General features: G+C 41.3%; 1 protein-coding gene across 12 annotated transcripts in view; it reads left to right on the forward strand.

Moving 5' to 3' along the window:
* The window catches only part of VPS13D (vacuolar protein sorting 13 homolog D), a 252930-nt gene that overhangs the window by 148464 nt on the left and 77823 nt on the right, over nt 1-26643 (forward strand). For 10 of the 12 annotated variants that reach the window (XM_059913516.1, XM_059913544.1, XM_059913555.1 and 7 more), the window contains 2 exons: nt 11192-11326; nt 12479-12646. In XM_059913516.1, the coding sequence (XP_059769499.1) occupies nt 11192-11326; nt 12479-12646 (303 nt within the window). Of the gene's footprint in view, nt 1-11191; nt 11327-12478; nt 12647-13028; nt 13963-26643 lie in introns of those variants that run through there. The other 2 variants (XM_059913599.1, XM_059913618.1) reach the window with 2 other exon arrangements.

Raw genomic sequence — 26643 nt, forward strand, 5'->3', positions numbered from 1 at the left:
TACATTTTACCCCTATGATGTGCTGTCCCTTAGAACATAAGGAGGCGGAGAATTTTAGAGCTCTGTGAGTCCTTAATGATTCCCTTGCTTGATGAACAAGGATATTGGAGTTCACAGTGTTTTGTCACTGAAGCCTGTGTAGATAGGAGCAGGAGTAGAACCCAGGTGACTGTTGGAAGGTCCTTCCTTAGGCGGAGTCTACATCTGCCTCCCTGGAGGCTGCGCCCCTTACTTCTGGTTCTTAACTCTGTTGCACTTGAAGATGGGTATCAAGGCATCTACCTCCCCACTAACCACCAGTCGAAGACTTTCCCACTGCCCCATGCTGCCTCCTTTAAGATGCTGCAAGGTGGTCTCTCTTTCTGAACAGGAGTAGCTAGAGACATGGACAAATAAGTGATAAACCTGGAGTCATAAATTTACATGCCTGCAGGGACTGTGCCAGCAGTGAAGTCGGCGAAGCAGCCCCGGGGGCACCGTGGCCCTCAGAGTGTGCACTCTTCATCTGAAGGGGGCAGTGCAGCTCAGCTCCAGCCAGTTGTTATGGGGGAATGTGAACCCAGGGTTGCCAGATCTTTGGGTTTTTTAAAGTGAAGCCGGAAATCTGGATTTTTATGTGGAATCTCCTGGTTTTTAAATGTTGGCAACCGATTTGAATTTTTTTGTTTTTGTTTTTAAACCTTGTGGGCCTAACAAAACACATGTGTGGGCCTCATGTGGCCCACGATTTGCCAGCTCACAGCTTCTAAAATAGACTTACAGGTAACAAGACAGTAGTCTGGTCCACATCAAATCATATTTGGGTAAGGACAGGGCAAGGGTGACTGCTTCATTAAGGCAGCAAACGGGATGAGTAGTTGGGAGTGCTGGTCGGGACCGGGGAGCTCCTGCAACCATCCTGAGAACAGTGCCTTCTCGGTGAACTGTCCTGTCTGCTTAATTTGCTTTAACTTCATGTTTCCCAGGAGACTAAAGATACTTACAATTAGCATGGGAGTGGGGGGGAAACCATGGGAAAACCACTATCTTGCTAATATCCACAAGTATCCACTTGACTTACGTGACCCTTTGGAATGGGTTTGTTTGATAAAGTATATATTCCCCTAGAACACTTGGCACTCACCCAACAAACCAATGTCAAGCATTTCCTGAGAGTTAAGGACTTCTTGTTTTCTAAATCATCTTACTAAGAAACACAGACACCTAATTGTTCCTTCCAGATTGCTCCTGGTAGAAGATTTCCCCCCAGACTAACAGATGCAGGATGATTTTCTACAGTTGAAGTAGCTGCAGACCCCCAGTTCCATGGTATCGATGCTTGCACGTTCGCCCTGTGTGCAGTACACTGGGAATCGTTTAGGTCGAGTGTTTCGTTTGGCGCTATATCGAAGGAACATTTTCAAGGCGTTTCTCAAATGATTGCTGAACAGATTCAGTGGAGCAGCCACGTTATGAGGTGTGGGTGTTGGGAATTGGGACGTCAGAGTTAAATTCTCAGCTTACAGAAGTCACCATTTTATTGTGTCTTGCATTCTCCTCGAGGAGTCTGGGACTCATAAAATAATGTCATTTATTCAAATAGTTTTCTAACAGAGTAATATCCCTTTATTAGTAGCTCTTAGGAAGAGCAGCCTGCTCTTTGAGATGAATATGGAACGGCTAAAAGTCTGTGCTTAGGAAATGGAGTCCTGTCCCAGCGCAGGAATCATGAGAGTCTGACTAAAAGGTAACCATGTCTTTGGTATTGAAGGCATAATTATCTTGATTCTCTTGACTCCAGGCCAGAAGCGAGGCTGTCAGAAGTCTCAGAGGGAAGTCTCTTCAGGTTTACACCGAGGGTACATTATTGCCAGATAGAGTGTCTGTTCAGAAGGACTCAAAGCAGTTTCACATCTGCTATCTCAATTGGATTTCTTACTCTGCGATGGAAGAAGAGGGAGATAATAGTTCCATCTCACAAATGCAGAGACGAAAGCACGGCATTCCCCGCCACCACCACCCCCCCCCCCCCATTTGCCATTATTCTCCCAAGTTCGCATGTTAGAGAGTAGCAGAATAATATTGAAAGTGCCAGGTAGTTTATATGTTCTTTCGGTTTTCTTAAAGATCAAAAGAGTCCAGGAGCCTTTAAAAGGTTTCACAAGGTGGCCTACAGCAGCCCTTTTCCCATTTAGAGCATTGGGGTATTACAAAAGAAGGGCTTTAATTGAGCAATCTAGTTTGGAAGAAAACCCACATTTTAATGGTTGGAGAGCAAGAGGGTGGGGGTGAGGGGGAATTTCAAACAAAGACACTATTTAAAAAGCCTAAAACTGTCTTCTCGAAGGCTTGAAATAATTTGTTGGGAAACTTCAGACCCTTTACTTTTTCCTCCCCTCCCTAAATAAAAACCAGATTTGTTAAAAGGAAAAAAGATCCAGTATTGTTAATTGTATTTCAGAAAGTGCCAGAGAGGGAAATATCCCTGTAGTTTTAAACACTGTCCCAAGAGGGAAATGGGCAAATACCCTGCTTCACATAAACAGTCTCTATGTACCATAAATAAACCTTTAAAGAATGAATTCCAGACAGTTTTGTTTAGTGCAGGATAAACTAAGAAAGGAAAGGACATGGCCCAGGGACTAGCTTGTGATCTGAGACCTTATGGCACATGGACAGGTATTTCTTCTTTCAACTCTATAAAGTTTCTGGAAGACTTCAGCGGTTTTTGTCTGGCGGAAGTAGGAATAGACAGTTTCCTATTTTTATTAGGAACTTATGAGCACAGATTGCTTTCTCCAGAATCCATTTTATAACAGGAAACTGTCTGCTACTTGAGTAAATAAGCATCAACTTTGTATACTACTGTATTTGATTAGTCATTCAGTTACTACAAGAAAAAGCCCTGTTTGGCTCCGAAAGAGGGAAACTCTCATCTCCTCTACTTTGACTCACCAGAACAACCTGAAGGTGGCAGAGTAATTCATACCAGTGTGCCATATCTCAGCTTTTTCAAATGTGGGAGGCCCCAAAGCAGTACCAGGTAAAGATCATTTTTACTGAAAGGCCAGAATACTTCCTTGGTTCAGACAGAGCACGTTAGCCACTCAGAAAGGGGATAGTGTCTCTCATGAGGGTTTTGACAACTTAGTAGAGGTTTCAAAGTCTTTGTGTTATGTGTGGTTCTTCTTCTTTAGTGTTTGGTTGCAATGAGAAGGTTGGGGTACAAAGCTTTTTGCCGTATGCCTTTGTTTTGATCTCATTTCCTCTTTTCTGAGAAGAAAGTAATGCTCAGAGTTGTATTGGCAAAACAAACTGCTGAACTGATGTCAGTACCTGGCTTTCCTAGCATATCTATTTATTGTGGGTCTGAGCAAAGCAGTTGAGGCTACGGGGCCTCAGTTTCTGTGTCAGTGAAATGGGGAAAATAGTGCCTGCTCACTTCACCATCACTCACCACGTGCATGGGTGAGACATGCAAGAATGAATAGCAGAACATTTTTCAGGAGAAATAAAATAATCCCCTTTTCTGGTCTTCTTGCTTTCTGCCTGTTAGGTAGTTGTGGTTGTGAAAATGAGCACGTTCAAGTCTACAATCTACTAATGACTAGCTACAGGAGTTTAGGCCACCCACTTAACATTTCTTTGGTTTTATTTATTTAAAGAAATGAGAGTGTTAAGCTGAATTAACTTGAGGATGCTCTTAATCTCTGAAATGTTTTGTCCTGAAATTTAGTGGGAGGTTGCGAGTGACTTCCCAAGGCACCAAATGCAGTGGCCTTTTTTCTGTCCTCACCTTCGTCGGATCCTCTGCCATATTTGATATTGCTGACCTCCCTGTGCGTGGCGTTGCCCTTTCTGGTTCTCCTGTTACTCTTCTGTTTGTTTCTTCTCTTCTCCTAACCCATATGTTTATTAAAATGGGCCATTTTTTTCCTCTGTGAACTAAACTGTCTGGTCATATCACTTGTCCATTTTAAAAATCATTTTATTGGTCTTTTATCTCCTCTTATTTTAGAAGCTCTTTATAAAAGTTTTGTCTTTGATATAAGTTGCAAGTATTTTTTTTTTTTTTGGTTTTTCATTTGTCTTTTTTACTTTGCTTTTGGTGTGCATATGTTTTTTAAAATCATACAGAAGCTTTTTATTTTATGTTGTCAAACTTATCAATCTTTTGCCTTTTTGAACCTGAATTTTGAGTCACAAAAAAGTTTTCCCACTCTGGTTTTAGACAATTTCATCTAGGTTTTCTTCAGTTATATAACTTCATTTCAATTAAACATGCTCTTGTTCCGGAAGAGTTTAAAGCAGACTCTGAAAATACATGCTAAAGGATTAGAAAATAAGTGAGAAAATAAAATAGAAAGTCCAGTAAATTGCACATTTGTATTAAATTATTTTAATATAAAGGCATTTCAATTCAGTGGGGATTATATAGATGTTTTAATAAATGCTGTTGGACTAATTAGATAGCCATATGGAAAAATATAAAATTAAATTTATTATTCACACTCTACATAAGAATAAATTCCAAGTAGATCAGAGATTTACTGACATTATTAGCATGGAAAAGTATTTTTACATTTAAAAAAAGAGTATTTGGCATGCTCTCTAAAATCCATAAAATGTCCATCATGTTAAATAAAAATATAATTGGAAAATAGGCCATATCCCAAAATTATTAATTGGAAAATAGACCATATCCAAAAATTGTTAACTGGCTTATAGCAGACCCAAACCAGCTGAGAAATACAAGAAAAGCTAGATTGAAAAAAGCCCAAAAGTCTGTTTGAAGGTATTGGAAAGTTACCAAGACAGCCAGTACTTGAGGGTCCACGATTTATGAGAAGAAGGAAACTCGATAAGGTGAGCCCAGCATTTACTCTGGTTTTATTTTTGAGACAACTCTAATTTGTACGTGGTGTAGGGAGAAAGGTAAATAAGTCAAGCAGAAAGCAGCCGCCCAAAGTCAGAGAATCCGAGGAAAGCTTTGGGCAGTCTCACAGGGCTGGCCAAGCAAAAGTGAGCCTCCATTGCTACTGAGAGAGCTGGTAATTGAGAGGCTCATATCTTTTTTTTTTTTTTTAATTGAAGTATAGTTGATTTACAATGTTGTGTTAGTTTCATACGTACAGCAAAGTGATTGAGTTATACGTATATTCTTTTCCATTTTAGGTTATTACAGGATATTGAATATAATTCCCTGTGCTATACAGTAGAACCTTGTTGTTTATCTGTTTTGTATCTGCTAATCCCAAACTCCTAATTTATCCTCCCCTGGCCCCCCTTTCCCCTTTGGTAACCACAAGTTTGTTTTCTATGTCTTTGAGTGTGTTTCTGTTTTGTAAATAAGTTCATTTGTATCATATTTTAGATTCCACGTATAAGTGATATTATTTGATATTTGTCTTTTTCTGACTTATTTCACTTAGTATGATAATCTCTAGGTCCATCCATGTTGCTGCAAATGGCATTGTTTCATTCTTTTTTTTTAATAGCTGAGTAGTATTCCATTGTGTGTGTGTGTGTGTGTGTGTGTGTTTATACACACCACATCGTCTTTATCCATTCATCTGTCGATGGACATTTAGGTTGCTTCCATGTCTTGGCTATTGTAAATAGTGCCGCTATGAACATTGGGGTGCATGTATCCTTTCAAAATAGTCTTCTCTGGATATATGCCCAGGAGTGGGATTGCTGGATCATATGGCAACTCTATTTTTAGTTATTTAAGGAACCTCAGTACTGTTCTCCATAGTGGCTGCATGTATTTACATTGCCACCAACAGTGTAGGAGGGTTCCCTTTTCTCCATACCCTCTGTAGCATTTTTATTATTTGTAGACTTTTTAATGATCGCCATTCTGACTGGTGTGAGGTGGTACCTCATTGTAGTTTCGATTTGCATTTCTCTGATAATTAAGGATGTTGAGCATCTTTCCATGTGCATTTTGGCCATCTGTATGTCTTCTTTGGAGAAATGTCTGTTTAGGCCTTCTGCCCTTTTTCTGATTGGGTTGTTTGTTTTTTTGTTATTGAGTTGTATGAGCTGTTTGTATATTTTGGAAACTAAGCCCTTGTTGGTCTCATTGTTTGCAAATATTTTCTCCCAGTCCGTAGGTTGTCTTTTCATTTTGTTGATGGTTTCCTTTGCTGTGTAAAAGCTTATAAGTTTGATTAGGTCCCATTTGTTTATTTTTGCTTTGATTTCTTTTGCCTTGGGAGAGTGACTTAAGAAAACATTGCTACGATTTACGTCAGAAAGTGTTTTGCCTATGTTCTCTTCTAGGAGTTTTATGGTGTCATGTCTTATATTTAAGTCTTTAAGCCATTTTGAGTTTATTTTTATGCATGGTGTGAGGGAATGTTCTCACTTCATTGATTTACATGCAGCTGTCCAGCTTTCCCAACACTACTTGCCAAAGAGACTGTCTTTTTTCCACTGTATATTCTTGCCTCCTTTGTCAAAGATTAATTGACTGTAGGTGTGGAGGGGCTCATATCTTACAGAGAAGGGACAGGCAGAACAGAAACCCCAATAGTCTGAGCTGTTTTGTTTCTTGAAGCAGATGCCAATTTCTAAGTAGTCTGAGAGAAGCCAAGCAAAAAGTAGCAGCCAAGAGGCTAACTAAATAGATCTTTTAGCAGTTTTATGGTGCTGGGGAGATTACAAGGGGAGGAATGGAATTGGTTTTCAGTTGAGACTGCTGAAGGACTATACCAAACCTTATAAAGATGGAAACAGACCAAGATTATCTTTACAAAGACTGAAAGCCGGCCTTGAAAACACTGATTGGATTAATAAGCCTCTTTAACTGCCTGCCAGAAACTAAAGACTCATTTAAAATCTATAAGTTTTTATACAAAGTGTAGCATTCAATCACAGATTACCAGGCCTATCAAGAGAAAAAACAGACACTAGAAACAGATAAACCAGATGTTGACATTATCAGACACAGAATTTAAAATAAGTGTAAATGTGTTCAAGAAGTTTACCAGAAAACTATAATTTATATTTTGAACATAATCAGATAATAAAGGAATATTACAGACTAGAATTTTTTCGCAAACATAGAAGAAAGAAATTTGGACAAAATGTTATCAAATCAAATATAGCAATGTATAAGAAGGAAAATACAGTTGACCCTTGAACAACATGGGGTTTGAACTGCATGGGTCCACTTATATACTGATTTTTGTTTTTTTTTTTTCAGTAAATACAGCACTACATGATCATGGTTGGTCAAATCTGTGGATGTGGAACTGTGGATATGGAGGGCTGACTGTAAAGTTACATGAGAATTTTTGACTGTATAGGGGATTGGCACTCCTAACCCTCATGTTGTTCAAGGGCCAACTGTATATCATAACCAAATCAGGTTTATTCCAGGGTTGTAAGTTTACTTTACATTTCCCAATAAATCATGTCATTGACCACATCAGCAGAATGAAAGAATTTAAAAATATGATTATCTCAATAGTTGTACAGAAGTCTTTTGACAAAATTCAGCATCCATTTATGATAAGAACTCAGGAAACAAAAAAATAGAAAGGAACTGCCTTAATCTGATAAAGTGTCTCCATAAAAAAGCTACCCCAAATGTCATACACAGTGATGATCTACTGAAAGCAGGGAAGGATGGCCGTTATCACCACTTCTGTTCACTGTTAGGCTGGAGATCCTAGCCAGTGCAATAAACAAATAAAAGGTATAAAGACTGGATAGGAAAATGAAAACTTTATTATTTGCAGAGAACATGATTACCTAGAAAATCTAAAAGGATATACAGCTAAGTTATTAGAATAAATAAGTAAATTTAACAAGGTCACTGAAGACATTGTACAAAAATCAGTTGTATTTCTATATGTCAGAGAAAAGGAAAATTTGAAGGATGTCTTTACAACACCATTAAGAAAACATCAAATACAATATCATCTATTGCTGTGTAACGAATCATGCCAAAACTTAGTAGTTTAAAACAACCAACCATTTTATTTGTTCACAAATCTGTGGGTCAGCAATTGAGACTGGACTTAGCTGGGTGCTGTTTCAGCTGGACTTACTTGTGGTTATTGATGTGGCTGCAGTCACCTGCCAGTCAGCTGAGACCAAAGGGTATATAAGATGACCTTACACCTGTGTCAGGCGCTTGTTGTTGGCTGTCAGTAGACCCCCTTCCACGTGGTCTCTCATCTTCAAGGAAGCTAGTCTCAGCCTCTTCACATGGTGGAAACATCAAAAAGGGCGGAGCAGAAGCTCCAAGATCTCTTGAGGCCAAAGCTCAGAGATCGCACATGTTACTCCTGCTGCACTTTATTGTTTGAAGCAAGTTATAAGGTCAGGGCAGATTCAGGTGAAGGGGAAATAGACTCTGCTAATGATAGGAGATGCAAAGAATTTGTGGCCGTTTTTACTGTACCACAGATACGTAGGAATAAATCCAACAAAGTGTGTACAAGACCTCTGCACAGAAAGCAATTAAATATTACTGAGAGAAATTTTAAAAGGCCTAAACAGGTAAAGGGGTGCACCATGTTAATATGTTGGAAGATTCAATATTATAAAGTTGTCATTTCTCCTCAAATTGATCTATAGATTCACTAGAGTCTTGATGAAAATTCTAGCAATTTTTTTGGTGGCAGATTGACAGGCTGATTCTCAAATTTATTTGGAAATGGAAAGTGCAAAGAGTAAATAACCAAGGTAGTCCTGAAGAAAAAGAACGAAGTTGGCGAGCTTACACTAACAGACTTCAAAATTATTATAAAACTATAGTAATTAAGACAGTGTGGTATTGGCAGAAGGCAGGGCAAAATGAAACCCAAAGGAGAATCCAAAAACAGACACATGTAAGTACATTCACTTGACTTATGACAAAGTTACACTGTACTACAATAAGGGAAAGGATGGTCTTTCAATAAATATTATTCAGTCGGTTAGATACCCATGTGGAAAAAATGCTTCTTGATCTCTGCTTTAGAACATATATAATAATCACGTTCAGGTAGATTGTAGATGTAAATGTGAAGAGTAGAACAATAAAAATTCTATAAGTAAACATATGGGGATATCTTTATGACCCTAGTGTAGATAATTTCTTAACTATGACATAGAAAGTTCTTTCCATAAAGGGAAAGATTAAGTTGGATTTCATTAAAACTAAGAATGTCTGCTATCAAAAAACACCAACGAGTGATAAGACAAGTCACATAATGGGAGAAGATATTTGCAATATATTCATGAAACAGAAGACTTGTATACAGAATGTATAAGAAAAACTCCTACAAAACTTATAAGGAAAAAACAGACAATCCACTATGAAAATGAGCAAAAGACTCAAGTAGGCACTTAACAAAAAAAGTATATCCATGAGGCTGATGTGTGTATTATCAGGTGCTTAATCTCATCCTTCAACAAGAAGATGGAAATTAAAACCACACTGAGTTACCATTACACACCCATCAGAATATTTGTTTTTTAAAAAGCTATCTTTGGGACTTCCATAGTGGCGCAGCGGTTAAGAATCCGCCTGCCAGTGCAGGGGACACAGGTTCGATCCCTGGTCCGGGAAGATCCCACATGCCGCAGAGCAACTAAGCCCGTGCACCAAAACTACTGAGCCTGCCGCTCTAGAGCCCACGAGCCGCAGCTACTGAGCCCACGTGCCACAACTACTGAAGCCCGCGCGCCTAGAGCCCGTGCTCCCCAACAAGAGAAGCCACCGCAATGAGAAAACTGCGCACCGCAACGAAGAGTAGCCCCCACTCGCCGCAACTAGAGAAAACCCCTGCGCATCAACGAAGACCCAACACAGCCAAAACTAAATAAATAAATTAATTAATTAATTTTTAAAAAGCTGTCTTTACCAAGTGTTGGCGAGGATGTAGCGTAACAGGAAATTTCATAGACTGCTGAAGGGAGAGTAAGCCAGTTCAGCTGCTTTGGAAAACTGCTTGGCAGCATAGGCTATAAGGTTGAACACGTACGTTCTTTATGACCCAGCAGTTCCACTTCCAGGTAGATATTCAAGAAAAATGCATACAAATGTGCCCCAAAAGACATGTCCAAGAATGTTCATAGCAGCATTATACGTAATAGCAAAAAAATGGAAACAGCACAACTGTTCATCAACAGCAGTGGTTAAATAGCTTTATTCATATGTTGGAATACTATGTAGCACTGACAGCTGTGTTTAAACTGCAGCTGTGTGCAACAACTTAGTGACTCTCACAGACCTAGTGTTGATGTCGGAAGCCACATACAACCAAGTCCATACTGATGATTGCATTTAGATAAAATTCAAAGCAGGAAAAACTCAGCTGTGGTGCTAGAAGTCAAGATACTGGTTACCACGGACTTCCCTGGTGGCGCAGTGGTTAAGGATCCGCCTGCCAATGCAGGGGACCCGGGTTTGAGCCCTGGTCCCGGAAGATCCTACATGCCGTGGAGCTACTGAGCCTGTGCTCTAGAGCCCGCGAGCCACAACTACTGAGCCCACGTGCCACAACTACTGAAGCCTGCACGCCTAGAGCCTGTGCCCCGCAACGAGAGAAGCCACTGTGATGAGAAGCCCATGCAACGCAACGAAGAGTAGCCCCCACTCACCGCAACTAGAGAAAGCCTGCACGCAGCGACGAAGACCCAATGCAGCCAAAAAAAAAAAAAATACGATATAAATAAATAAATAAATTTATTTTTTTAAAAAAGGATACTGGTTACCTTAGGGGAAGAGGGGGTCTTGATGGGAGGTCCACAAAGAGGGGGTGGTGGTGTGGTGCTTCCAAGTTGGGGATAATAACCGACTTTCTGGTCTGCGTGGTGGTTACATGGTTGTGTTTACTTTGAGAAAAATCACTGAACCGTACATTTGATTAGTACACCTTTCCGTATGTGTGGTATGCTTCAGTCAAAAAGTAGAACATGACAAACATACAGATCCAAAACAGACCAGAAAGAATTATGCTGTGAAGCTAATAGTGTTTATTTCTATGTGATATATGTTACTTTGAGTGATATATCTATATATTTTTATACATATTCCTAATATTTTACTTTTATAATTACAGGGGAAAATCCTTATTTATGAATATCATAACCTTGACTCTCATTGGAAAGTTGACATGACTTGTAGCTTTCATGGAATTCAGAATTACAGTACCCTGGAAGACCATCATATGGCTAAAGCATATCATTGCCTTTCTCCCCTAACTAGGCCCTAAAAAGCACCTTGGGATTTCCATTGATTCGGTTTGAAGATGCCGTGATTAATCTGGATCCATTCACTCGGGTACATCCCTATGAGACCAAGGAATTCATCATCAATGATATCCTGAAACATTTCCAGGAGGTGAGCTTTGGAGCAGTGCTTAGTGGCTGGAGCATTAGCAGAATGACTGTTGTTGTAGTTGTTTGGGAATTCTGGTTGCTGAGATGTCACTATTGACAACCCAGATGAACATTTCAACTCTGATTGTTGTGTGATGGGTCAGATCACAGCCCATGAAGTCCACGCACATCATGAAAATCTTGAAGCAGTGCATCTGATTTATGAACGGATAATCTTGTCTCTCAGAACTGGTCTCAGGGGCTTCCACTAGATCAGTCACAATCTTAAGGGTTTAATTGAGGCTTTCATGACAACACAAAAGACTGAATGTGAACCCTGTTTGCCAGGCATGGGCCTACTTTCAGTGACTGCATCAGTGTTCTTAGAGCCTATGAAATCCTGCCCTAGAGCTGAACTTAAAAAGTTTTTATCAAGTTGGATATTTTCCATTTTGTATTTATTATCCAGACTGCAAAGACCAAAATCTAAAGCCAAGACGTACTCTTCGATGACTAGATGGGTCAAGGTCATATCAAATTTATTAGCTGTCAGAGTTAAAGTGTATCCTATGCGTGTTCCCTTCTCTCCTTCCTCCCTCCTATCTCCCCCCTTTCTTTCTTTGCTTCCTTCCTTGACCTCCCTCACCGGTGATATTTCCACTGAACTGTGAGGAGAGTGAGATAGCGGATACCACTGGACCACGGAGTCAGGCACCGGGGGCACATAGGAAGTGGCGGGTTGCTGGGTAGGTCTGAACATGCCCACTCTATGCACCACCCGCTCGGCAGACTCTGAGGGGGCTCCAGGTCTGGTCCCTCCCTCACTTTCCTTTTAAAACTCTCCCCGCTGCTGGCTAATTCCCTATTTGTAGAGCGATGGAAAGGAGAGTGTGCTGTATATACTAATAAGTATTTGTAAAGAGTCTTACCTGTTTCATAGCTTTTTTTCTTCTGAATGGCTTCGAAGAGTATAAGTACTGAGAGTACTGGGAGAGGTTTTAGGGCAGAGCTCACGAAGGGCAGGAGCTCACAGCTGATGAGAATTAAAGGGTGATTGTTGGTGTTGGTGGGAATGGAGGACAAGAGAGATTTCTAACCTTTTTGCTTGGGATGCTCGATCTGCAAATATAAACAGGTGCTGGTTTTCTTCTTCTTTCCCTGCTCCGTTTGACAGGAACTCCTCAGCCAGGCAGCTCGAATCCTGGGATCGGTGGACTTCCTTGGCAATCCCATGGGGCTTTTGAATGATGTTTCTGAAGGGGTGACTGGACTGATAAAGTATGGAAATGTTGGGGGCCTTATCAGAAATGTTACACACGGAGTATCAAACTCTGCTGCCAAGGTAAGGAAATAGAGGTGAAATTCCATTGTAATTAGCCTCAGGAGTCCTCTACATTACTGTAACTTCTTTTAGAGTTAATAGGTTGTGAGAAGTTACATACATGGCCTTGGCTTCATCGCCCACGTGCCCTGCCTTTCCCGCACCTCCAGTAACCCGGCCCCAGTCCATCAAGTGCTCCTCTGCACCCTCTCCCCTTCCTCCTCTCCGTTCCCACTGCCTTCATCCAGGCTCTGGTTGTCTCTTCCCTCACCCACTGCCATAGCCTCCTGCCCCCTCACTCCACCGCAGCTCTCACAATGCCTCCAGAATGAACTCGCTTTATAAAACATAGAACTTGATTGTGCCATTCTCCCGCCTAAAATCCACCCGTTATTACCCACAGCTCACAGGATAAAGTCCAAACTGTGGTACGGCCTTCTAGAGCGAAGCAACCCTTTTAAGTCATCTGAGTCCAGCAGCGGAAAGACAGCAGTGTAATTCTGCTGTGTCTTGCTGTCTAGCTGGCTTGTTTGTTCATTGGCCTCCTGTTTGGTGGACATCTTGTTATTCCATAGTTTAATTTTTGGCAGGAGCCGATTTTACGTGTGAAGCTGGAAAAAGGTGAACGTAGTTGAAGGGGGGTTGCTATTTGATAACATGCAAAAGGCGTCTAAAGACTCTGCTTTCCTCCCCTTCCTGTCAGCTCGACAGAGTTTCCTTCTAGAGATTGACCTTTTCACAAATGAACCAGCATTGGGAGAGCGCCTGTGCTCCCGGCTTGTTTACCATAGAGCATTGTTGTAGCAAAGTCATAGGTGCACTTGTGCCGTGGCCACTAGGATGGTGGCTTCACCGTAGAGAGCCTTTCAGGTGCCACGTAGGAAGTTATCTTGATGAGCAGGTAAGGAGGTAGAGTTGAACAGCAACATTTCTGTGTTATGTAGCATTCTTGGTAATAATGTGTGAAAGTTGGGAATTTATTCCTGTTTTCCAAACTCTTCTCTAGAGCTGATGGTTCTTTAGTCAGATCAGGTTTTTCAATACAGGCAGATCTCGTTTTCTTGTGCTGCACAGATAGTGTGTTTTTTACAAATGGAAGGTCTGTGGCGACCCCACGTGTCCAGCACGTCTGTCGGCGCCATTTTTCCAGCAGCGTCTGCTCACCTCATATCTCTGTGTCCCATTTTGGTCATTCTTGAAATATTTCAAACGTCTTCATTATGACGATATTTGTTATGGTGATCTGTGATCGGTGATCTTTGATGTTATATTGCAAAAAGATTATGATTCGCCGAAGACTCAGATGGTGGTTAGCATTTTTTAGTAATAAGGTATTTTTAAATTAAGATGTATGCATTCTTTTTTTAAACATAATGCTGTTGTGCACTTAACGACAGTGTAGTGTAAACTTAATGTTGTCTTCACTGGGAAACCAAAAAATTTGTGTGACTCACCTTATTGCAATATTCGCTTGATTGTGGTGATCTGGAACGGAACCCACAATCTCTCCAAGGTATGTCTTTGCTGGACTTAACGTTAAACCAGAACAAAATGTACTGTTTGGCTTGTGGTTCAAAATAGACAACACTCTTAACTTTTAGAGAAAGGGTGAAAGGTAGAGAGGCAAGAGACTTTCTAAATCATGGTTTGGAAATGGACTCTGGGTCATAGTCTGAATGAGTGTGCACATTTCTGCCTTGAATCATTGCCTATGCTGCCCTTGGACCTTCACCCCTGACAGCAACATAAAAGTGGCACAGATTCCTCAATGTTCTTTTGCTACTAAACTTGATATAATCAGATGGAGTTAAAATATTTACTTGTATACACCTGTAATTTATATAATATTGTACATCAGCTATACTTCAATAAAAAAAATTTAGTTGTAAATGCTCAGTTTAAAGATTTTACTTAATTTTTTAAAACTCTAATTAACATAGGACAGTCTCTTTGGTTTTATAATTCCTTTCTTTATTTTTGTACCCCTGGGCTTTGTTTTCATTTGAAAAAAAAAAAAAAAAAGGCACTTATGGTTTATTGAAAGGTCTTCCTCAGCCTGGAATATGCCCTGACTTTATAGCTTACCATGAGAATAAAATGAGGTATGACCTTATGAAAACTTTGTAAAACATGAACTGAACAAGAGAAATGGGTTTTCACTCTGACTCTTAGGTTTACATCAATGTAAAATGTACAGACTTTAGCCACCAGGAAACCGTTAATGCCCTTGAAATGAAAGTCAGTATATTATAGTCTACAGAAGAGGAGGATCTCAGGCTCGGAGAGTGGGAGATTCACACTCCGTGTGGGCCAGTTTGGCTGTTAGGACCCTCTAGCTACCCTTGTGGATGAGAATGAAGACATCGGGAACTTAACTTGCCTGTAAGCTCTACACAGATGAGACCTTGTGTGGGTTTCTCCTGAGTTTCTCTGCAACATCCCGGTGAAAAGGTTGGTGCTTTCTTTATTCTCTCTCATTCGGGGACATCTCATTCATCATCTTCTTCTGTTTCCCCTGGAAAACTGTTTTTGAAGCTTGAGGGTCAGTATGAGAATATAACTTAAGCAGAAAGAAAGGGCAGCATACGCCTTACCTCCACCCTCACTCCCAAATCCATATGAAGGCCTGGGTGGCAGTGATCTTGTGTCTTGCTGGATATCATGCTCTATCTTGTTGTTGGATTTGCATAAGGGTACTGGTTTCCAGGACCCAAGGCCTCTTGAGTGGGAACCCTGCTCCCCATGTGGTCGGCGTCCTTCTTCATGCTTTTTCTTGCCTTTAGTGAGCAAATCAGTATTGGCGTCACAGACTGCTACTCAGAGGAATTGCTATGTAATTTATTTTGATACCAGGAACCCTGGGTGTGTTATAACAATTAGTCCATATATCTATCATGAGAAAGCAAAGAGACTTAAAATTACCACTTCATTTTGGAAGTGGTAGCTTCAAAAGCCAGATCTATCAGCTAAATGCCCATTCAGGTCATCTGTGATTCTGCATGTATGTAGTTTGGCTAAAGATCTCCATTTTCTTGTAGTTTTGTGGGTTGAAATCAGACCTTTAATGTTGCTTTGGGGGAATGTTTTGTTTGCTTTTCTGTGTACACAAGAAGAGTTTAAGGAAGTGCAAATGACCACAGTAATCAACTGTTGGCCTGTGGGAAGTATTCCTTTAAAGAGTGCCTGAGTTCCAGTGGTTAAAGAACGGGGTCAGACAAGACAGAACTGCACCTTGCCGAGCCCCAGCCAGCCAGCCCCACTTGGCTGCAAAGACCAAAGGGCTGTAACCTTGTTGTTTTTTTTTTTTAATAAATTTATTTATCTAGCTATCTATTTATTTATTTATTTATTTAATTTTATTTATTTTTGGCTGCACTGGGTCTTCATTGCTGCATGCGGGCTTTCTCTTGTTGTGGCGAATGGGGGCTACTCTTTGTTGTGGTGCGCGGGCTTCTCATTGCAATGGCTTCTCTTGTTGTGTAGCACGGGCTCTAGGCACGTGGGCTTCAGTAGTTGTGGCACGTGGTGGTGGTGAGTAGTTGTGGCTCATGAGCTGTAGAAAGCGGGCTCAGTAGTTTTGGTGCACGGGCTTAGTTGCTCTGCGGCATGTCGGATCTTCCTGGACCAGGGATCAAACTTGTGTCCCCTGCATTGGCAGGCAGATTCCCAACCACTGCGCCACCAGGAAAGTCCTGTAACCTTGGTTTAATAGGCTTTGAATGTAGTGGAGAAGCCCCATAAACCTCGTGAAGTTAATTATAAATATTGTATATATGTGTATTTTCCTGAAGCAAGGATCTGAAGTTTTTATTGGATTGTCAGAGAGGTTCATGCCTCCCAAGAGATAATAAATCATTATTGTAGACATAGGGTTGAGCATTGAGGGCACTTGGTAGTCAGAATACCTGGGTTCTAATCCCATTCCTACCCTTAAATAATCTTTTTCTCTGTTGATCTTGAGGGATTTTTTTTTTTTTTTTTAATCTATGAGAAGGTGATGGTAATTTCCCCTGTCCCACTGACCTGAGGAGCAAAAGATTTGAAGATGTTAAGACCCAGTGAGGAGTTAAAAGGGAATTCATTCTGTCACATAAGAAGGTAATAGACCTGTGGGTCTTAGTTGTGTGTGGGTAGATGTTGTGAATTATTCACAGCAGATTTTTAATTTCAGATCTACCATGTCCACTTCTGGAATTTCTCATTACATTTTAAACTGTTATTTAATTTATTTCATATTAGCATCAAGGAAGCAGAACTAGGAGGTAATCTATGCCCTTTATCCCCTTTGTTTCTCTTAGCCTTTTCTTCTGTTCCCCCAAACCCCAGAAATCAGCTTATGGATTCCAGATCTAAGGGATATGATTTAGGGATTAGCCACCAAGCTGTGAGCATCTATCCCTTGACTCCCTTGCCTGGATCTTGGTAAAATGACTCTAACCCTTTGAGTAGACCCTCAAAGATCTGATCATATTCCTAAGGCCATGACAGGATGATTGCCTCTGGAATCCTTTCTAGGAATATGATTTATTTAAGAAAAGCACAGCATTTCAAATTCCAAAACCATGTCAGAGGAGCAGTTTCCCTCTGCTGCGCGAATTGAAAAGAGCATGCTTTTCCCTACTTGGGTGTCATTTGAATATCTACAAGACCCTCTAACCTCTTTGAAAGCCAGAGAATTGGGGAGATATTCATTGAACAAATTTCCTCTCTTAGATAGACTCTCATTTCCCTTCTGTCTATGATTATTTTGTGATTATTTTCATATACTTATAGAAAAATTACATAGTTATTCTTAAAATTAAAAAAAGTTCTTTTCAAACCAAGAAAGTCTCAGATGTTAACAGTAGAACAAATGATTCCATTCTCTTTTCTGCCCCTGTAGAATCTGAGTGTTTTCTCTGTACAGCTGTCATCTGGTCTTCCTAAGGGAAGAAAGACAATAGTGTACTTAATTTCTTCCAGCAAAGGAGAGGAGCACTTTTGATCATCACAAATGGAACCTCTGCTCTGTTCTGTCCTACTTTCCATCCCTCTCTTTGTGTCTTTATCAAGGCGATATAGGATGCTTTTGATCTTCGGTACTTTTTTGATCTCAGTTATGTTTTGACTCTACGCTTATGAATGCAAATATTTTAATAATTTTCCCTGTTTTTAACTAAAAGTTTTTCATCAAAGGCAGTTGTTCATGGAATTAGAATTCATGGTTTATTATTCACTAAAGGTTAGTTTTACTGATAACTTTTACAGTTGTATGATAGGTTTCTTTCTTTCTCTTTGGCTTTAGAGCATTTATCTCTACCAAGCCCAGATTTCCTAGCTCACATTCTACAGATCTAAATTTTTGTCAAGGAGATATGAATTTTCTGTCAGTTTTAGTTAATACATTTTATTCTATATCGCTTTAGCCATTGTTCTATTGTTTTAAATCAGTTTTGTTTGTTATGAATTGGATAAAGACCTAATAGCTTCATATATTTCTTGGTGCAAAGAGCATTAGTGGGAAAAAGGTGCAGGAACAGGGTTGAAACTCCCTGCTTCATTATAACATACTCACTTATAAACATTAATTGAGCACCTTCTCTTTGTCAGGCCTTGTGATAGACTCTTTACATACATTGTCTTGTGTATGTTAATCTCGATTCTTCAAATCAGGAAACCGAGACTTAAAGAAGTTAAACAATTTTTTCAAGGTCATAAAACTGGAGATGACAGAGAGAGTATGAAACCAAGTCCAGCTAATTCTAAAGGCCTTGTTTTTCCCCCTATGTGATGTCTCCCCTTTGTGTGTGTGAGGCTTTCTTCCAGGCACTATAGAGAACATGAAAAGTTACTTACTTTTAGCTTCCCACCAGAAGCTTATTATTTGACATCACTTGGTTAGCTTGTAAGGTGACTGCTGTCACATCACCCATGTCACGAAGCAGGCCCTCAGGAAATAGTGCTGGTTGTGGTCATTCTTGTGTGGGATTAGGTATGACCGTCGCCAGCTCCTTTATAGACAGTAAGAACCTTGGTGATTGCAAACGTGGTTTTACTCATGTGATATCATTTGATCATCAGAATAACCTGGTCAATAGATAGGACAGGCAGTATTAGCCCCAGTATGTAAATGAAGAAACTGAGGCCCAGAGAGGTAAGGTGACTTCCCCAGGGTCAACCAGGAACCTGTGGAGCCAGCACCTGGTCTTCTGCAATGGCGTCTGAATTGTCATTTTTAGTTGCACTTTGGAGATATTGCTAACTGCTTGATTTGTTCTAGACATTCCTCTGTATGTTAAAAAATAAAAACAACAATGAGAAAAGCAAAGAGCCCTGCCTCGACTCAGAATGAATTTCGATAGCTTTTAGGAAAACCATCTGAAGATAAATACAAGCAAGTTAAGTGAGGAAGAGAGAGAGGGAAATTGAGACTGTTTGCATAGTTGAGTAGAAAACCTAGCTAGCACTTTAGATGGTATTTTGTTCTTTGGTCTCTGTTCTTTGGGGTACCATATGTGGAGGAGCCACTTCCCTTCCGAGAGAACCTTTCACTGGCCCTTTGTGCCCAGGAAACCAGGTTTGGGGCATAGCAGTGATCCAGTGGAAACTGACTTCGTGTCCCTGCACCCAGGGATTCTCAGCCAGCCCCTGCCACTGGCCAGCCTCCTATCATATATACTGTGACCTGGTTGAGGGCAAAGGGGTCCATCTGCCTTTTGTTTAAGATAAACAGCATTTGTTTGTATTTGTTTTGTAGGCAGTCTATTTATAAGGCTCAAATGAGACTAAGCCACTGTTTATTCAAGGCAAAAGTTTTATCTTTGCACAAAAGAATGTACTGGAGTGCCTGCCTGCATGATTCCGAAGGGGAAAAGGCAATTTATGACTTGTATCTGTTTTTGTCATTATGTATGACTGCTCCATTTTATAGTTGAGGTGATATCCCCATAATAGCTTTTCCATGTACCTATAAGCAACTAAGAGGTGAATGCCTTCTTATAAGCACTGGGGTTTTAGTGTATTTAAGTTGGCATAAAACTTTAAGTTAAATGAAATTCACTTCAGACAGTGATCTATCCCTTAGAAAATGTAGAGTTTTCTATTTTCAGAAAGACTTTGATCCGAAATAAGTCACCCTAGGGATTTCTTTTCCAGCCAAGAGGAGGTGCCTTGAAGTTGTTGTATATAGAGAAATGACTCAAATTCTTGGCAGCAGAGCTTTTGTTTTATTTTCCTCTGATAACCTTGAATACTAAAATGATTCTCTTAGTCTGAGCTCTTTTTGGTTAGAGGCGAATTTTAGATGCTGAATGACCCAGCAGTGACCTCTCCTAACTTGGTCAAACCTCAAATATTTGCGGGAATTGGAAGTGTGTTGGGCGGGGGCGGGCGGGTGAAGTAGAGGCCTGAGAATCCCATGAGTGGCCAGAATTCCCAGGCAGTCCCCACCTTGCTCCACTGAGCAGCCTTGCTCATGAAGGAGCCTGGTGAGTGGGGCTTAGCTGTCCTCTTGTCCCACCCTAATTGAGCAGCTCGGCCAGAAGTATCAGGGAATGACACCACCATTGACTCTCTGTTTTTGAAACAGAAAGATTGGAAAAGTTTAGGACTTGTCTTCATTTCTTACTAGTAGTTCAGCTAAGAGTCAGGTCTTTAGTTATCTCCTTAGACCAAACATCTCATGTTTCAGAGGAATTCACTCTGTCTTCCTACACTGCAGTCTATGGTGGTGGAAAAGTATGTTCAGTTGCTAAATTGAAAAGACAGGAAATATTTGTGGCCCCCAAAGAGTAGTGGTTTTCTACCCTAGTGTAAACATGGTGAGTAAAAGAATAATATGTTCAAGCTTTTCTTGGGTTGACTGGTTACCCCAGAGATGTGGTAGTTCTCCCTTTTCTGCGTTTCAGTATTGTTCGTATCAGTATTCGGCCTTTCTTGAAAAATTGTGGCAAGCTTAAACGAGAAAAACTGTAACCCATTTTTATAAACACGTGAAGAACAAATCAAATTCTAATTCTTGGCAGTAAGAAGTCAGAACACTCACTCTGTTTGGAAGGTCCTTTTGGTTTTCTGTACCTCTTTCTCCCCTGTAATTGTTGTCTCTCTCCATCTTGAAGAGAAGCTAGATCAAAGTGTTTTCTTAGGAGAAATAGGGGATTCCTTGGAATATCATCCTTAAAAGTCAGAAAAGGATGTGTAGCCATCATTTATTGGGTGGCTCCTGTATGTCAGGTAAGGAGGGCTAGGAGCTTTACAGATGCTATCTCATTTAATTTTCACGTGTACCCTATAAGGAAGGAAGGATTATCTCCGTTTTACAGTTGAGAAAAATGAGACCACAATGGTCAGTTACCTTGACTAAAATTTGATAACGAGTATTGGAGTCATAAGTTTTAGGAACAAGTGATTTGGGAGTCTGTATATTTTTCCTCCACATAATGCAGCTTCTCAGACATAAACCTCTACCAAACCCAAGCCATTGTAGAAGCTAAAACACAAGCAGTTGAAGCTCCATTCATTCCCAACTTTTTTTTCCCTTCTATGTTGGACCTTGGGATTTTCCAACTGTAATTTCCAGTCTTGCTGAATTAATCTTTACTATCGGGGAATCCCTAATCTCGTGTAAAAGGATTGAAATGGGACAAAAAGATTGAGTTTTCCTTAACCAAACAGAAGATGACTTAAAATCGTTTGAGGAAGCTGGCTGTACTTTCTCACACACCTGATGTGCTTAACCCAAGATTTATTCAGATTTAAATAATTTGATTTGCACACTCAGGCCTTTCCTGCGCTTTGACGGGGGAGCAGACCAGAGCTTCGGGCCACCTCAGCGTGTGCTCCAATAGCCAGCTTCCTCTAAATGTACATGTCAAATTGTAATTTCCTTAAGCTATTTACTGAACTTCACTACTTTAAGTGTTTCTAAGCAAGTAGGATGTCATTTTAAAATTTGGTTTTCAGCACAGAGGTCATGAAAGTAGGGAGACTTGTGCTTTCCCACTATCAGTTGATGGCAGAATATAAACTCATTCTCTCCAGTAAGTTCTTTTCTTTCCTTGCTCACCTCTCCTTACTCTGAAGTACAGCTTTTCACATTTTGTAGAGGTGTTTATGTCTCTGAGTTCTGCTGGCACGTTGGCTTTCAGACGCTTAGTGACACCATTGCTGCAGTTAAGAAGCCGGATGGAGAACGCTGGGGATGGTGTGTTGTCCTGAGAGTTCTATGGTTGATCAGTTCTATTGACCTGACCCGGGCTTTGCTTCTTGGAAAAAAGGAGAAGTAAGATTAACTCATTAGAATTTAATAATCCCTTATTAGAATAATAATAATGCCACTTGATATCTGTCTTGATTTCCAGTTGTTGATGAAGGACTTATATCTCTGATCCTGTCTGTAAGCCTGAAAGCAGGTGACGCTTTTATTTACTGCCACCCGCAACTGCCGCCGCCACCAGGAAGAAACCGAGGCCCAGCGGAAGTAAACAGCTTGCCCAGGGCGGCCAAACAGAAAGTGGTAGAGCTCTGGGCTCCTTCCTTGGCCTCTGACTTCTAGAACATTGCTGGGCAGTACTTCTTGAATCTTACCAGATACTATAGAAACCAGCGTCTCCACCTGAGACTCGGGTTTCCGGTCATCGGTGTGGTGCGAGCCATGTTAGCACACCTTTCCTGCAGGGGGGGTTTCAGAGAACATGGGGGGAGAAAAATGTATCTTTCCCTAAGGAGGCTTATTGACTCATTCATTAACCACGTGCTGTGTACGTGAACTGTTTGGGAGCTCACAAAGAGAAAGCGTGATGAGAACAGTTCTTAGAGCAGCATGTTTTGTGGAGCGGAGGTGGTAGGGAGAAAAATTTCAGCTTATATCAGGACATTCCAATAAGTGATTTCTACATTGCTGGAGGTGAGTGGAAATAAGCGAGACCATGGAAGAAAAAAGGATGGCACTTTCAGAAGGGGTGAGAGTCTGGCTTTGCCTTGGCTTTCCTCAGAGCCAGATGATGACATGTCCAGGCCTGACTCTTAAGGGGGGCTCAGCATGTCCTGAAGTGGTGACCTGGAGGCCCAACTGGGCAGTAAATATTAGCAGAGACACACCGCACTTAGGTCACATAGGCAAATGGCAGTGACAGCTTCGCGTTTCTTTTTTATTAAATACCAGCGGGGAAGCCCTCCTGTGCCATTTGTAAGAACAAGGAAATTTCCTAGTTAGGCACATGAGGAGGGTGGAGATAAGCCCCAAAACTAGGAGCCAAATTGGGGAAGTCAAGTGAAGTGAAGAGAGAGTGGCAGAAAGCTGGCCATCCGGATCCTTTCTGTTTCCCCGGTCATGCTTGTTCTCCCCTCATCTTTGCACTGTTGCTTATAACCTTTCCTCTCTCTGGAATGCCCTTCTCCCCATCTCTGGCCAAATGGCTCTGAGTGTGTAAGGTCCAGTCCAGATCCCTATAAGGTCCTCCCCGCTCTGAATTCCCAGAGCACTTTGTGCTTCGGTTAGGGCAGTGACCGTGTTTTTCCTTGGAAAATACTAACCATTTTGTGCACGTCCCAAACATCCATTTAACAAACATTTATCATTGTCAATTAGGTGCTCAGTTCTGTGGCAAATACTTAGAAAAGTAAAACTTAAAAAAAATATTTTTTTGAGGGATATGGAACAGGTAAGCCAGATAAGAAGTAAGTCGGCATAATAACAGAGGGAATAAGTATTGCAGCTGGGATCTGTGCAAAATCTTTGCAGTTTCACGAGATAAGTGCAGTGGGGGCCAAGGGGAAATAACACTTTATTCTGTTCCTCAAGGATGAGATCGGCTTGAGACGAACTGTTTGATGCAATTGCCTGCTTATTCGTTTGCATCCCGGAATAGATGTAAAGCTCCTGGAAGGCGAAGATCTTACTGTCATCAACTGTTGCCAGTGTCCCTATGACTAGTCATAAATATTTATTGTAAGAGAGTTGAGGGGATCCCGGTGTTTCCCACGTGGGCTCCCATTTATCTGGTGACATTTTCACATGGTGTAGATTCAACAAATAGTTATGAAATACGTGAAACACCTGCTGGATTTTTAAATTAACTATTTTATGGTTTTTATGTGGAATAAACAGAAACTTTGAAAATGTTTCTTTATGACTTTCCTCCCAAACATGTCTGTAAGCTGACTGAGATGCACAGTCATGGGCTGTGTGTTGAAATACAGATAGGAAAAGGCTGCTGACTTCCAGGATCCTGTTTCTTCTCCTCCACTCCCCATCACTCAGGTCTAGGATGCTGACCTGGATGGAATGAGGCCAGGTGTGCATTATTGGATCAGGCCCAGGCTCCGCAAGGTAGCAGGAAGCCTTGGGAAACTATTATAGGGGGAAGAAGGGAAACCCCAGTCCCTCTTAATCTAATGAATTAAAATAATATTTATGGGAAATATCTGTTTGCTTTATTAGAGGAAAATGTTTAAGTAAACATTATGTAACAACATATTGAATTTATGTAACAACACATTGGTTTAGAAGCAGCGACTTTCAGTGTTTTCACTGAAATGAAAATTAAGCAGAGCATGCTTCCAAAAACAGCCCATTGTTTCAGTTTTGCTGCCTTTGTCATGTTTCAAAGCAGGATATTTTGGCCAGATGGATTATTTTCTCTTTATTTGTAACTTGGAAATTGGCAAGGATGATGTCAAAGTTAGTTATAAAAGAAGAGCTACTAATAGCTCCTGGTAGTCTTCTGGCAGTTTAACCTTTGTAGCATACTCCTGTTACTGTTTGATCTTTACAAACCTACAAGAAAGAGTACAAGTATTATTATTGCCACTTGAGTCACAGCAAAGGTAATGACTCCTGGAGGCTTATAGCAGGGAGCTCGTAGAAGAGGACGAGGACTCAGGCCTCCTCTGTGGCCCCAGGCTCTTTCCATAGACCACATTGCTGCTCTAGAAAGCACCCTTTCCCCCTCAGGCATTAAAGCGCTTTCATGTCTGTGAGATAATTTAACCTTGCAACATCCCTAGGGGGCCAGCAGGGCCAGTGATGGGAAATTCAGCCACACGGGTTGAATGGTTTTGCCAAAATCATGCAGTCAGCGTTGGCACCAGTGGCTGATGCCCAGACCTCATGACTCCAAGCCCACTGCTTTTCCCGCCAGAATAAATCTTGGCGGAGGGCCAGAGGAACTTTCTGACGTGGGGAGACAGCTGTGGAAAAGTGTTACTTCCAAGAGAGGGCCTTACTTTGCTGGCATCCATGCTGGGTTGTGTGAATGGTTGGTTCTAAAATCTCAGATGCGCACAAAAATCTCTAGTCACAGGATCACTGAGAAACAGCAAAAGGGGCAAAACCAGGTAGATCTTATCAGCCTGTTTCTGGAAATGCTTCCTACCTGTTTGGATTTTGTGTCCAGTAGTGTCAGCAAGGAAAGTTTGTAGGATTGCTGCAGTACGGTTGTTTAAAAATCAATTGGCAAGACAAGTTGAGGTGCCTCAATGGATGTTATATAGAGAGAGAAAAATTCTTAGGACTAAATACAATGAAGAATTTGCCACTTGTTTCTCTTTAAAAGTTAAAACACAACCATGGACAATGTCTAACCTCAGTTTTATTTTTTTTAAAAATTGAGTTCTATGAGAAGCCTCTTTTGAGTAATATTTCATGTGGTAACTTAACTCTCTTATCTGCTCCCTTTCCACTGAAGCCCATCTTGTATTCCTCCCAAGATAAATCTTGAGCCTAAAACTCTTCTCACTCTTTCCAGATGAACATGGCAAAGGCAGCTCTTCCCAGGTTTGGACCCTCAACACAACCTCTGATATCCTCGTAGAAATTCTTAGGACACAGATCTGGGAAAGAATTCGAAGACCAGCTTTTCACCCTCTAAAATTACAGATGGAGAAACTGAGACCCAGTGAGGTTCTCACAGCTAATTAGCTGCGGGGCCAGCTCTGAAACTCAGGCCTTCTGGCTACAAATCTGGCATTGTCTTTGAAATGGGGTCAGCAGCTGTGGGTACCTGCTTCTTGTCCTTTTAGAAATGAGGGAGAGAAAAGTAGTGGGGCCAGAGCCCTGATGTGGTGTTCATTTTCTCAGCATCCTGTATGTGGATTTTATTTGTTTATACATCTGTCTCCACACTGGACCGAGCTCCGTGAGGACAGGGGACTAAGTCATAGTCACCTGGGTATCTTTAACCCCGAGCACTGTGCGTGCTATGAAGGCAGCCCCCGAGGGCTTGTTGGGCTGAGGGATCTGTATTGTGTAAAGATCGGCTCACCTGACCGGGAGGGAAGTACAGCTCCTGTGAAGCGCCTCACATCACTAGTCCTTCACCTGTGTCTCATCCAGTGAGTGAACCCCTGCAAAACCGCACCTCACCTAAAAACAAAACAAGATCCCCCCCCCAGAAAAAACCAAATAGGGGATCCCTCTGTAATTAGAAGGCAACTGATGAAGTGAGATAGAGATAAAACTTGGATAGACACATAGTCTTTGGTTAATGCCAAAATTAAAGTAACTTTGTTGGTTAAAATGAATTTTAAAAGTTTCTCCTTATGTTTATCTGCATGTTATTAATTATGATTGTTGTCATTGGGTTCCCTCTAAAGTTCTGTGTGAGTTAAGAGAGAAAGAAAGGGGAAAAAAAAAAAGGGACCCTCCGGGACTGGGTCTAACCTAGGGAAGGAACAGCCACTTGCCATCCCCTTGGGTGAGCCCTGCAGATGCCTGGATCCGTGGCCCACTTGGCCAGGCAGCCCAGAAGAACATGATTATTAGAACACTTTGGGTTGAGCTTGTGTCTCTTCTGAATCCTCCTCCAGAACGGCACTAACTGTGCAGCCTCTGGCTGCTGCGGGCAGAGTGACTTGCACGCCGGCCTGGGTGGGTGACCGAGTTTGCCGGGCCGGCCCCCCTTCCCTCTCCCACGTGTCTGAGTGGGGTGTGGGCCAGGGGACAGGCCGGCCTGGGTGAGGGCTGGCACCGTCCTCGCCGGAGTAGGCGCCTGGAACCTTCGCTTTGTGCCTTTTTGCTTTAACCTGGAACACTTTAACAA

Source organism: Balaenoptera ricei, chromosome 1, assembly GCF_028023285.1.
Source record: "Balaenoptera ricei isolate mBalRic1 chromosome 1, mBalRic1.hap2, whole genome shotgun sequence".
NCBI lineage: Eukaryota > Metazoa > Chordata > Mammalia > Artiodactyla > Balaenopteridae > Balaenoptera > Balaenoptera ricei.